We start from the raw sequence: 12,692 nt of genomic DNA, 5'->3' as shown, positions 1-12,692 counted from the left end.
TTTTTTTAATTACTTTGTTTGTGAACCTGGTTCAGTTATGTCTTCCGCATGATCATCTAGGCGCCATGAAGGATTTGGTTTTGTCCTGTTTTCTTCCTGGATTATGTGTCCCATGCCAGTTGTGCTATATACAAATAAGGAATATTTGTTCCTTGAGGTTTTGTCCATTTACTGTATTCTTTGATTGTTAGAGCCTGACAACACCGGGGTTGCAAATTCAATATGTGACACCCTGGAAGCCACAGGATAATTGTGTGCTATGCAAATCATATAACAAGGTTGGCCTCGTTTCTTGTGTTTTTGTTCATTTATTTTCTATATACCGCCCCTTTATGTCTCCTTTGCATCCACCCTGGCGTCATGAAAAATCACCAAAGAGAGACGAGGAAGTTTAATTAAATTAGATCCAAACAAATCTAACTAGTTCTTTTTTATTTCAGAAATCTATCCAGCTACATTGACATAAAGTCGTGGTTCTTTCAGCTCATCAGTCATGTCTTTCCTATGAACTTCTAAGGCGCCAGGAAGGTTTTTATTCACATCTTATTTTGCCTGTTTCGACTGGACTTATGTCCCCTGCTAATTGTGCTATGAAAATACCAAGAAGAATTATATGTTCCTTGTGGATTATAGTTTTGTTCACCGTATTCTTTGATTGTCAAGTATCATAAGTAAGCACAGTAACACTAGAATTAGGCCAACTCCACCGCGCGACCCTATCCTATCCGCCCCCGTCCGTTTGGGGTAAAAGGGACAAACGAGACGGCCCAACGCGCGGGCGCAAACGGACTTTTGTCCGCTTTGTGTCCGCTTTCGACCCATCCCCGGCCCAAGTTTGCGCCGGTTTTGGGGTGAAACGGACAGCGCGCGGACAGGCGGGACGCGAGCGCTTGTCCTCCCCTGGCCCGCCCGTCGGTGGGAGAAATCAACCCCCCCCCCCACGCCCATTTGGCGCCATTTCCCCCAAACCCTCCCACGTCCCTCCCGCCGCCCCCTCTCTCCCCCGTCCATGGCCGACGCCCTGCCGAGTTCCGGCGGCCTGGCCGTCGACCCGCCCGCAAAGGTGAAGAAGAAGGCGCCAAGGAAGCCGCGGTCGGAGTGCATGCCGGAGGAGATCGCCAAGTTGGACGCGGAATCGGCGAAGAGGAGGGAACGGAGAGCGGTCGTCAAGGTCAATGCCGCCGCGGCCAAGTTCGCCGCCCAGCGCGATGAGCTAGAGGCCGCGCAGCGCAAGGCCGTTGCCGACGAGAAGGAGGACCTCGTCAACAAAGCGCACTCCATCCTCATGCTTGGCATGGGCCATCCGGCCGGGTTCCCTGCAGCGGCCGTCGGCCCGGCGAGCACAGGCTCGTCAGTCGCCCGGCCTACGCACTGCCAGTCGCCGACGTCGCGCACCGCGCCCATGTCGCCCGGCTTTCCTCCGCCAAGGTACGACGGCGGCCAGACCCATTTCTCGGGGTCGCCGGACGTGGGCTTGTTCGCGCCGTCCACACCGCGCCCCGCGGCCGTCATTGACCTCAACGTCACGCCTGGGTCCAGCAGCGGCGGCCGGCCGTCCGTCGAGATGCAAAGAAAGCAGGCACGGGCACCGTTCACGGGCACCATGCCCCCCCACCCGCCGTCTTGTTTGACGGAATGCCAACCCCAATGCCAACGGTCGACGACCCCTTCTACAACCAGTACATGGAGGACGTGATCTTCGAGGGTGGGCATGGCCGTGCCTACAACCCCGAGGAGACCCAAAGTCAGGATGGCCGCGCCCAGTACGTCCCCGATGAAGAGGCCGACGACCGTGCTGACTACGACCATGGTGACTCGTGGCATGAAGACGATGACATCTATGTCGAAGGTGGTGGTGATGAAGAAGAAGAAGAAGGCAAAGACGTTGATATTAGTGGCGCGCCATTGTTCATCGACGAGCTCACCCAAAGAGCGGAAGCACAAAAGAAGAGGAAGAGCATTCGCACGGGTTCATATACACAAGATGAGGACAAGTTGATTTGCCAAGCTTGGATGGAGATTAGCCAAGATCCGAGGACCGGCGCGCAACAAAAGGGCATTGTTTTTTGGACGAGAGTCCACAAAACGTTCCATGAAAGGAAGATGTTTGAGCCCTACCAAATTACAAGCAACCGTGGCATCGGCTCGATTCAAAAGAGATGGTTGTTCATCCAACAAGAGTGCAAAAAGTATTGCGCCACATTTGAGAGCGTTGAAGCACGGCCCGTGAGTGGTCTCGGTGTTGGGGACATGGTATGCTCTCCTCTTCCTAGCCCTTTCCTTGCTACGGCCATGAGACTTCGGCCGTGTATATGTTTGCATGTTCACTTGTTCTTGATCATGTGGTGTAGGCATTTCAATCTTTGGAGGCATTCAAGGCCCGGCACAATGACAAGCCATGACGATCATCAACAATTGCCCTAAGTTCAAGGACCAATACCGTGAACTACAAAGGAAGAGAGGCAAGAAGACGGCCAAGTTCGCTGGAGGTGGAGATGGCGAGGCGCTGAAGAGGCCGAGGGGCAAGATCAACTCCAAGGTTGACGACATACGTGATGCCTCATCCATGGCATCGCATGAGACTTTGCATGGCATGATGTCCCAAAAGGATGTGAGGGACGAGAAGAAGCGGCAAAGAAAGGACGAGCAAATGAAGCAATACCTAGACCTTCAAAGACAGAAGCTTGAGATGGAGGAGACGGCCCGGCAAAGGCAGCTTGACATGGAGGAGGCGGCCCGGCAAAGGCAGCTCGACATTGAGGCCGACAACGTCAAGGCCTGGCAGAGGCAGCTCGACATCGAGGCCACCAATGCCGCCACCAAAGCGAAGGAGGTGGCCCTTGCGATCATGAGCGTGGATTTGTCGAAGATGAGCGAGAAGACGAGGGCATGGTTCGAGGCCAGGCAGAAGGAGATGCTCGACGCCGAAGGCCTGAACTAGGTCGTCCGATCGGCGTCGGCCGTTCTTTTTTGGAGGCTGGCATGGGTGCCGCCCGCCCGCTGGCAGTGTGTCGGCGAGAAAAACATTCATTCTGGAGGCCGGCTGTGTTGCCGGCGAGGACAACTATTCATTTTGGAGGCTGGCTGTGTTGCCGGCCGCTGGCTGATGCTGGCGATGGACGTGTAGGCCGCTGGCTCTGTTGCCGGCGTGATGAACCGGGGCCGCTGGACTAGGGCTTGGCATTTGAAACATTGGTTTTAGTTTTTTAAATCGACGCGGACAGGATGGGGCAAATGGATGCGGCCGGGCGCATGGCCACCGCATCCCAGGACATGCCCGGACACGACCCCAAATCCCTACCCAAACGGATAGAATTCAGACAAAACGAACGTCCGTTTGGGGTCGCACAGTGGAGTTGGCCTTAGAACATCATTATGTGATCTCTGGAAACCCCAAGATCCCTGTGTTCTATGAAAAGCAAATACCAAGAAGATATTTTTTTCTTGTGGTTTCATTCAGTTATCTATAGTGCTATTAGACTTGTGGAAGTTGTAAGCACGATACAAGAACAAGATTGAAAAATCATTGTGAATATCAATTTAAATGAAAATCACATATGGATTTAGTGTATTCCTGGTCATATGTTTACCCGCATGTTGATTTTGAACTCTCTTTCAGCCCTCTTATTTCTGTGATTAGAAACTAGCAGTTTCTTACTTGTGACCTTTCAGAACAGAGAGAGACAGGTCATCTGCATCAGAGCCGGAAAACAAAAATACCCTGCAATCCTTATTCCATTACATGTCAGACTGAAATTTGTACCAGAAAGCTGAAACAAAATAAAAATTCAGAACAGAAAGTTGAAACAACATAAAAATTCAGAGAAGGTTTTTGCATCGTTTTGATGTAACTAGCAACTACGAAGACACCAGAGTCCAGTTACTTTAGGCACATTTTCTTTTACTTTCTGATCTGCAATCTACTAGCCCTCGCACCATCTTTGAATTATTGATGCATCGTGTCCTCAACGGCTCAGCCTCATACCGTAATGGCAATGACATGCGAACGATAGATTCTTTGCACGATAGATTTAATGCCGTGTGCCTCCACCGGACCATTTGATCTCAAAAAAGGAACCAGTACATTTATCACGAATATTTACCATATATTGTACGCTGTTACCTTACATCATAGAAGTTGTATTGGTTATATACCACTTAAACAATCTAGTTGAAATTTTTGGCAACAAAAGAACAGCTCTGTAAGAGCAAGTTTCAAAACATAACATTTCTAGAGAATACAATGAAAAGCATTATTATCACTTGTCAACTAAGAACATCCGGATTCTTTGAAATCTGAAGCACACTATCTTCTCTTCAATTTCTCATACGTCGTTCAGCAGATAGGTAGCGGCTCACCATTCCATTCCTTGAGGCATTCGAGCAACGCGTCTATGTGCTTTCCCTGGTTCATGGCGATGAACACCTTGTCCACCTCTTCGCCAGGAGATCGTGTCTTCTCCCCGGTCAAGTACTCAGTCCCAAGCTCCTTGCGGACGAACCGGTAAAGCGGGTATGACCGGCACTCGGTGATACGGTTCTGCTGCGCAGCGGTGCCATTCTCCACAGCACTCCGGGCAGCCTCGACCTCCTTTGGCAGCACAACACGGAGCTCCTGCTCAAACATGGCAAGCTTGGCAAAAACTGACGTCTCCACATCATGCTCGGCATCACCATTGGCCAGGGCATGCTCCACGAGAACAGCTCGCATCTTCTGCATCAGTGGGTAGTTGGCGCTGCAAGGATCGTCTGCGTAAGTAAATACCGCCTCGCGGTCGATCGTGAGCAGCAGGTCCTTCTCGCAGAAGCGTGCGTTGTGGAGATGGCCATTGTTGTTGGTGCTGAGTGTCTTCCTGGCCACCGTCTTCACACAGCTCTTGACCGCATCCTTGACATTTTCCTCAAGGTGGCGGAGGTCAATGGCCTGGCACAACGCAACCAAGAATGTCGAGGACATGAGCTTTAGTATGTCAATGGATTCGGCGGTCTTCCTAGCAGATATGAGACCAAGAGAATTGACATCTTGGTTGTGTTGCTCCGCGCTCTGGACATGGTTGGTCACCGGGTTGCCTAGGAACTGGAGCTCAGAGCAGTATGAGGCCATGGCTATCTCAGCACCCTTGAGGCCATAGTCCAAGCTCGGGTTGCGGCCGCCAGAGAGGTTTGAAGGCAAGCCGTTGTTGTAGAAGTCGTTCACCAACTCCGAGAACTGCGCAAACATGAGCTTGCCGATCGCGGCAATGGCGAGCCTTGTGTTGTCCATGGACACGCCGATGGGCGTGCCTTGAAAGTTTCCGCCGTGGATGGCCTTGCCACGGGAGACGTCGATGAGTGGGTTGTCGTTGACGGAGTTGATCTCCCGCTCAATCGACTTCGTGGCAGCACGGATGACCTCAATTTGGGGGCCAAGCCACTGCGGCGAAGTGCGGAGCGCATACCTATCTTGCTTCGGCTTCATCAACGGGTCGAGCTCGCCGAGCTTCTTTGCAAGTGCCATGTAGGAGCTGCCTTCAAGGATGTGCTCCATGATGGCGGCAGCCTCGATCTGCCCAGGGTGGTGCTTCAGCTTGTGGGTCAAGTGGTCGGTGTACTCCGGCTTGCCGTTCATAACCTCGCAGAAAATGGCCGACAGAACCTCAGCAAGGACGCCGAGGATGTTAGCCTCGAAAAGAACCATGGACGCGAGGCCAGAGCCAACAGCCGTGCCGTTCACCATGGCGAGCCCTTCCTTGGGCTGTAGCTCAAAGAAGCCATGCTCGATGCCGGCGATCTTGAACGCCCCGGCGGCATTAACCTTGCTGCCATCTGGAGCCGTGGCCACGGAGTTTGCCCGACCGGTCACCAGGCCCGCGATATAGGAAAGCGGGACGAGGTCACCAGACGCGGTGATCGTGCCCCGGAGCGGCAGGCATGGCGTCACGTTGGCGTTGAGAAGTTTGGCGATGGTCTCGAGTATCTCGAAGCGGATGCCGGAGTACCCCTGGAGCAGGGTGTTGACGCGGACTAGCATCGCAGCCCTTGTCGTCGCGGCGGGGAGGACATGGTTGTGGCCACCAGTGCCGAAGGCTCCAGCATTAAGAAATCTGACGAACAGACAACAAATACATACACGAAACAAATTAGACTTACATAACCAAGAGACGCACGTATAGACTAAATCGTTGTTGGCCTGATTCAATAAATTCGTACCTGATGAGCTCCCTCTGGAGAGCACCCCCCTCCTTGGTCCTCCGGTGAGAAGTAGCACCGAAGCCGGTGGTGACGCCGTAGCTGTCGGTTCCGTTGGCCATGCTGTTCATGACCCAATCGCTGCTCTCCTTGACGCGGCCGCGGGCGGACTCATCGAGCTCCACCCTGGTGTCGCTGCCGGCGGCCACCGCGGCGACCATGGCGATGGTCAGGCTGGCGCCCTCCATGGTCACCACCGGCCTACGGTACTCCTCCACCATGCGCTTCACCGCGTCAAGATGGCTCCCGGACAGACCCTCCGCCGCCTTCCCCCAGTTCAAGGGGTCGGCCCGTGCCGGCTGAGCGACGCACAAGCCATCGTCGTTGGCGGCGACATGCGCTCTGTTCTCGCACTCCATCGTGATAGTGCAGAGAAGTAGGAAAACAAGTAAGCTAGAAGCTGGCAGGTCTTGCGCTGGATGAATTCTGGTAGGCGGATTTGCGCTGGAGAGAGCTCAGGTTGGAGATGAAGGTGATGGAGGCTAGCTCTTCTTGGAGAGGAATGGAGGGAGAGGAGGGGTTAAGTAGGCAGGGTGGGTGCGGGGTGTGGGTTGGTGTGGCTTTGACCGCTTGATGGTTGGTGCCGGGGAGAAGAGGGGCCGAGTTCTCACATGCAAGTGCTGAGTGTTAATCGTGTCATCCAGCATGTGCTTGTGCGTTCCTCTGCTAATCATGTGCTTGAGTAGTTGAGTTATGAAAGTGCAAATCTACTAATTAATGTAAACATGTGTCGTATTGTCGATAACTGGAACGTTTCAAACAAGCGTGGTGGCTGCTTCCACAATGCATGAACTACTAGTACTATAGGAAATCTTAAAAAAAACAGCGACGGTCTTTGCTTTGACAAAGTATATATGTGTGCCTGTGACTCCATAGCGAGTGGGGTTCTGCATTATCTGGACAACGGGAGTTGTCATCTGCTAATGATTCATGGACAATGCTTTCACTTTCATTAGTATTTTATTTTGTGTGGTGCGACCAAGGACCAACCCCACATATTCTATTTGAACTTGAAGCTTGCACATGACGAGGGAGATATTCCGGTTTGCACGTGGTCTGGTCATAGCGGGCTGCATGGCTTGAAAGATACATTCACACTTTTGTAGTGCGCACTTGACTTGGCAGGCATGACTGTCCTCAGTGGAGACGATTTCTTGGTCAGTCACCCGCGTGCACATCGTGAACGCGACCACAAGCATGCGACAAAAAAATTCAGGCCAACGTTTAAATAACCAAACCATTTTTTGCTAGCTTTCCGACAGAAAATCTGGAAGCAAACATTTGACTTGGAGGATACTCCATGTTTTTGCATATTTGGAATATACATGATAACAATATACAAGCATACTTTTTTACTCTGTCCTTTTTAAATATATGACCTTTTAGAGATTTCAATATGAGCTACATACGGATAAACATAGACGTATTTCATAGTTTAGATTCACTCATTTTGCTTTGAATGTAGTTCACATAGGAATCTCTAAAAAAGGTTACATTAGGAATGGAGGGAGTAGGAAGCAAATAATCTGACTTGGATGGTGCTCCTTCACAAATGTGCAAAACAGAGGGATTTTCCTAACAATAATGAAGAAATATAAAATGCTCAAGGGATGGCTTGGGCTTGACATATATCGCCGAGTATAGTTTGGAAAAGATTTTACTAGTTAAGCTCATGCCCATTTGGAAATTGAAAAAGTGGCTAACCATTTTCTTGAATTAAATCCAGAGAGAGAAATCCAAAGAAAAAAAGAGGCAAATGAAAATCCAGTAAAAAAACAGGGTCAAATTTGCGAAATTTGGTCTGTGAAAGCTGAAATACCTACTGAATGACATTCACCACCACCTATCGCATGACCACCCCGGGCCAGCGCCGCGAGCTGTGTCATGGACCACCGCCGCCAAAGTGTCGCCCGGAGGAGCCCGCGCAACGCCACCATGCCGGGCCACACCACCACGTCATATCCGAGAGGGATCCACACAGCCGCCACATGCCTGACGCACCCCGAGCAGTCACCAAGCCACCGGCAACACCGCGCTGCATCATCCCACGCCCAAATTGACGGCAAAGTAAAACCGATGCTCCAAAAATACTACTTTTGAAAGTAATTTGGAGCACTGATTTTTTTTACACGCCTCCCACCAATGTGATCTAATGATGAAATTTTGCAAACACTCAGAACATTTGTCAAAGTTTACTAAAAAGAAAATTTTGCAAACACTCAGAACATTTGGAGCAATGATGAAATTTTGTTTTACTGTTCACGCGAGCTCATTTGAGCTCGAGCTGAGAAGGGTACTTTCGGCCATAGACCAATTTCTTAGCTTGATTTGCCACTTCAACTGTTGAACTCGTCCTGCAAATGCTTCTTCACGCGTCTCACCAACCCACCGAGGGAATCCGTGTGGTTGGTAAATTCTCAGCACATACGTACTCATGCCTCTATATCCCTGACCAATGATAGAAGTTCCTGTAAAGAAATCGACCACTGACCACTAATAATAACCGGAGTTGTTGGCAATCATGGACAAAGTCAAGTATCAACCTGCTCACCATACACGCCCGTTTTGGTGCGCTCAATATTTCCGATAGACAGAACCTTAACTTAATCAAGAATCTGACATGTACGCATGACTGTCTGTATGCGATGCAAATAAAGCAATTTCCAGGAAATCATTTCCATGCTACATTTGGGTTAATAAAAATGTCCTTTATGGAAGAAAATCATGTCCACTAACAACCGATGTATAAACATGCTTGCGATCGCGTTCACGATGGATGGCGATGTCCAAGCGGATGTGCACTGAGCAGAGTCAAGTGTGCACCAAGAAGTGAGACTGTATCTTTCGAAGAAACAAGTAAATGCTGGATTCCTTTTCTTTGGGATGAAGCTTCCAATAGATCAGCGAGGGAACAAAATGAGTACACGACTGACTGACCATCTAGCGAAACACGAGGGTAATCGTCTGCCCTACTTGCATTAGAAAACACTGGAGTGCAAGCTCGAGTTTATATAAATAGATATATGTGGGCTTCGTCGCACCCACACAAAAGTACTACTGTAGTGAAAGCTTAGGAACCACTAGCAGATAGTAACAGCTACCGTTGGCGTTATCCATGGCAGAACCCTACTCGCTTTGGAGAAACAAAACCTAGCTTATGTTTAAACAGAACCCCACGCAATAATGTAGATGATGCATGCATGCATTATCACCGATTAACAACAGTACAACACTTGGTAATCTCTTCTTCCCCGGAATAAGTCCAGTCAAACCCACCCTCCAAGTCCACACCAACCCACCACCCACACCCACCCTACCCAGCTGCTGCCTACTTAACCCCTCCTCCCCCTCCATTCCTCTCCAAGAAGAGCCTCCCTCACCTTCATCTGCAATTTGAGCTCTCTTCAGCGCAAGTCCATCTACCAGAATTCATCCAGAGCCACACACATACACCTACCCGGTCTCCAGCTTACTTGTTTTAGAACTTACTTGCATACCTCGATGGAGTTCGAGAACGCCAATGGCTTGTGCGTCGCCCAGCCGGCGCGGGCTGACCCGCTGAACTGGGGGAAGGCGGCGGAGGAGCTGTCCGGGAGCCATCTAGACGCGGTGAAGCGGATGGTCGAGGAGTACCGTAGGCCGGTGGTGACCATGGAGGGCGCCAGCCTGACCATCGCCATGGTCGCCGCGGTGGCCGCCGGCAGCGACACCAGGGTGGAGCTCGACGAGTCCGCCCGCAACCGCGTCAAAGAGAGCAGCGACTGGGTCATGAACAGCATGGCGAATGGCACTGACAGCTACGGCGTTACCACTGGCTTCGGTGCTACTTCTCACCGGAGGACAAAGGAGGGCGGTGCTCTCCAGCGGGAGCTCATCAGGTACGAACCACTTGAGCTAAACCAACAATAAATTAGATATATCATCAGTTGATCGTCTGCACTCCTTATTTTTCGGTGATCTGTAAGCCTTATATTTTTGTGCACTTCTTGTCTGTTCAGATTCCTCAATGCCGGAGTCTTCGGCACCGGTGGCCACGACCATGTTCTGCCTGCCGCGGCCACAAGGGCGGCGATGCTCGTCCGTGTCAACACTTTGCTCCAGGGGTACTCCGGCATCCGCTTTGAGATCCTCGAGACGGTCGCTGCCCTTCTCAACGCCAACGTAACACCATGCCTACCGCTCCGGGGCACGATCACCGCCTCCGGCGACCTCGTCCCGCTTTCCTATATCGCGGGCCTGGTGACCGGTCGGGCAAACTCCGTGGCCACAGCTCCGGACGGCAGCAAGGTTAACGCGGCGGAGGCGTTCAAGATCGCCGGCATCCAGCATGGCTTCTTTGAGCTGCAGCCCAAGGAAGGGCTTGCCATGGTGAACGGCACGGCAGTGGGGTCCGGGCTTGCGTCCATGGTGCTTTTCGAGGCTAACATCCTCAGCCTCCTTGCCGAGGTTCTATCGGCTGTGTTCTGCGAGGTCATGAACGGCAAGCCGGAGTACACCGACCACTTGACCCACAAACTGAAGCACCACCCCGGGCAGATCGAGGCCGCCGCCATCATGGAGCATATCCTTGAAGGAAGCTCCTACATGGCACTCGCAAAGAAGCTCGGTGAGCTTGACCCGTTGATGAAGCCAAAGCAAGATAGGTATGCACTCCGAACATCGCCGCAATGGCTTGGCCCCCAGGTAGAGGTGATACGCGCTGCCACCAAGTCAATCGAGCGGGAGATCAACTCCGTCAACGACAACCCACTGATCGACGTCTCCCGCGGCAAGGCCATCCACGGCGGGAACTTCCAGGGCACACCTATCGGCGTGTCCATGGACAACACAAGGCTCGCCATTGCTGCGATCGGCAAGCTCATGTTTGCGCAGTTCTCAGAGCTGGTGAACGACTTCTACAACAACGGTCTGCCTTCCAACCTCTCCGGCGGGCGCAACCCGAGTTTGGACTATGGGTTCAAGGGTGCTGAGATTGCCATGGCCTCATACTGCTCCGAGCTCCAGTTCTTAGGCAACCCGGTGACCAACCATGTCCAGAGCGCCGAGCAACACAACCAAGATGTCAACTCTCTTGGTCTTATCTCCTCCAGGAAGACCGCCGAGGCCATTGACATACTCAAGCTCATGTCCTCTACTTTCATGGTCGCCTTGTGCCAGGCCATCGACCTCCGTCACCTCGAGGAGAATATCAAGGATGCCGTCAAGAGCTGTGTGAAGATGGCAGCCAGGAAGACACTCAGCACCAACAACAATGGACATCTCCACAACGCACGCTTCTGCGAGAAGGACTTGCTGCTCACGATCGACCGTGAGGCGGTGTTCGCGTATGCAGATGACCCTTGCAGCTCCAACTACCCACTGATGCAAAAGATGCGTGCAGTTCTCGTCGAGCACGCTTTGGCCAACGGTGAGGCCGAGCGCGATGTGGAGACGTCGGTGTTTGCCAAGCTTGCCACGTTCGAGCAGGAGCTCCGTGCAGTTCTACCAAGGGAGGTCGAGGCTGCACGGACCTCAGTGGAGAACGGCACCGCCGCGCAGCAGAACCGTATCACCGAATGCCGGTCGTACCCACTCTACCGGTTTGTGCGCAAGGAGCTTGGGACTGAGTACTTGACTGGAGAGATGACGCGGTCTCCTGGGGAAGAGGTGGACAAGGTGTTCGTCGCCATGAACCAGGGCAAGCACATCGACGCGCTGCTCGAGTGCCTCAAAGAGTGGAACGGTGAGCCCTTGCCTATCTGCTGAACAGAGGATCAAGAAACTGAAGAGAAGACAGTGTGCTTCAGATTTCAGAAGGCTATGGATCTTCTTAGCTGAAGTGATAGTATTTTTTTTCAATTGTATTTTCTCAAAAATCAATGTTTGGTAAGTTGGAACATTCTTACAGAGCTGCCATGTTCTTGCCAAAAATTGCAACTGCATGACTTGTACAACTTATATGACGTAAGCTAAAAGAGTACAGTGTATGATAAAAAAAATCGTGATAATTATAGCGGTCCTTTTTTGAGATCAATCGTCTGGTGGAGACAACACCGAACATCTACCGCCATAAGGCGTGAGGAACAACATGATGCCTTCAAATTAAGTCACTGTTCTGTTGTCTCTCTGTAGTTGCTAGTTATATCAATATGATGTGATGCCTTCTATGAATTCTTATTCTATTTTAGTTTTCTGTTGACCAATTCTAGTCTGACATGTAATGGAAGCATGATTGTAAAATGTTTTGGTTTGATTTTAATGCTCTAATGCAGATGACTTGTCTCTCTCTGTTCCTGAATGCTTATAAGTAAGTCTAAACGGATATAGCCTCGGGCGCCTTTTTCTCTTTACGTTTTGTAAACCTTGTAAGAAAATGCAAATTCCATTATAAGAGATCTTTCACAGTATGCTTAAATGAAATCAGCCGAAGTAATTAAATCCAAATAATCTATCCCACTTATGCTAATTAGAAAAATAATGCAATC

At 51.1% G+C, this 12,692-nt stretch overlaps 2 protein-coding genes and 1 pseudogene across 2 annotated transcripts; 2 read left to right on the top strand and 1 right to left on the bottom strand.

The window, feature by feature from the left end:
• Positions 1-1,009: 1,009 nt before the first annotated feature.
• LOC141027030 (uncharacterized) lies at positions 1,010-2,941 on the top strand (annotated as a pseudogene).
• Positions 2,942-4,085: 1,144 nt separating this feature from the next.
• On the bottom strand, positions 4,086-6,722 carry LOC109758784 (phenylalanine ammonia-lyase). Its single transcript, XM_020317649.4, has 2 exons — positions 6,190-6,722; positions 4,086-6,083 (listed from the first exon to the last, which is right to left on the bottom strand). The coding sequence occupies exons 1-2, from the start codon at positions 6,585-6,587 to the stop codon at positions 4,337-4,339; spliced, it is 2,145 nt and encodes a 714-aa protein (XP_020173238.1). The 5' UTR covers positions 6,588-6,722; the 3' UTR covers positions 4,086-4,336.
• Positions 6,723-9,586: 2,864 nt separating this feature from the next.
• LOC109758790 (phenylalanine ammonia-lyase-like) lies at positions 9,587-12,238 on the top strand. The gene is made up of 2 exons (XM_020317658.4): positions 9,587-10,106; positions 10,227-12,238. The coding sequence occupies exons 1-2, from the start codon at positions 9,730-9,732 to the stop codon at positions 11,971-11,973; spliced, it is 2,124 nt and encodes a 707-aa protein (XP_020173247.1). The 5' UTR covers positions 9,587-9,729; the 3' UTR covers positions 11,974-12,238.
• Positions 12,239-12,692: the final 454 nt, after the last annotated feature.

This window comes from Aegilops tauschii, chromosome 1 (assembly GCF_002575655.3).
Source record: "Aegilops tauschii subsp. strangulata cultivar AL8/78 chromosome 1, Aet v6.0, whole genome shotgun sequence".
NCBI classification, from domain to species: Eukaryota; Viridiplantae; Streptophyta; class Magnoliopsida; order Poales; family Poaceae; genus Aegilops; species Aegilops tauschii.
The sequence above is the reverse complement of the archived record's forward strand: the minus strand, read 5'-3'. Positions and strand labels throughout refer to the sequence as shown.

Excerpts from the sequence above, each read along its gene's own strand:
- LOC109758784 (XM_020317649.4), bottom strand. The coding sequence starts at position 6,587 with ATGGAGTGCGAGAACAGAGCGCATGTCGCCGCCAACGACGATGGCTTG. Across the intron at positions 6,084-6,189 it reads CTCCAGAGGGAGCTCATCAG|ATTTCTTAATGCTGGAGCCT; the intron begins GTACGAATTTAT and ends TCTGTTCGTCAG.
- LOC109758790 (XM_020317658.4), top strand. The coding sequence starts at position 9,730 with ATGGAGTTCGAGAACGCCAATGGCTTGTGCGTCGCCCAGCCGGCGCGG. Across the intron at positions 10,107-10,226 it reads CTCCAGCGGGAGCTCATCAG|ATTCCTCAATGCCGGAGTCT; the intron begins GTACGAACCACT and ends TTGTCTGTTCAG.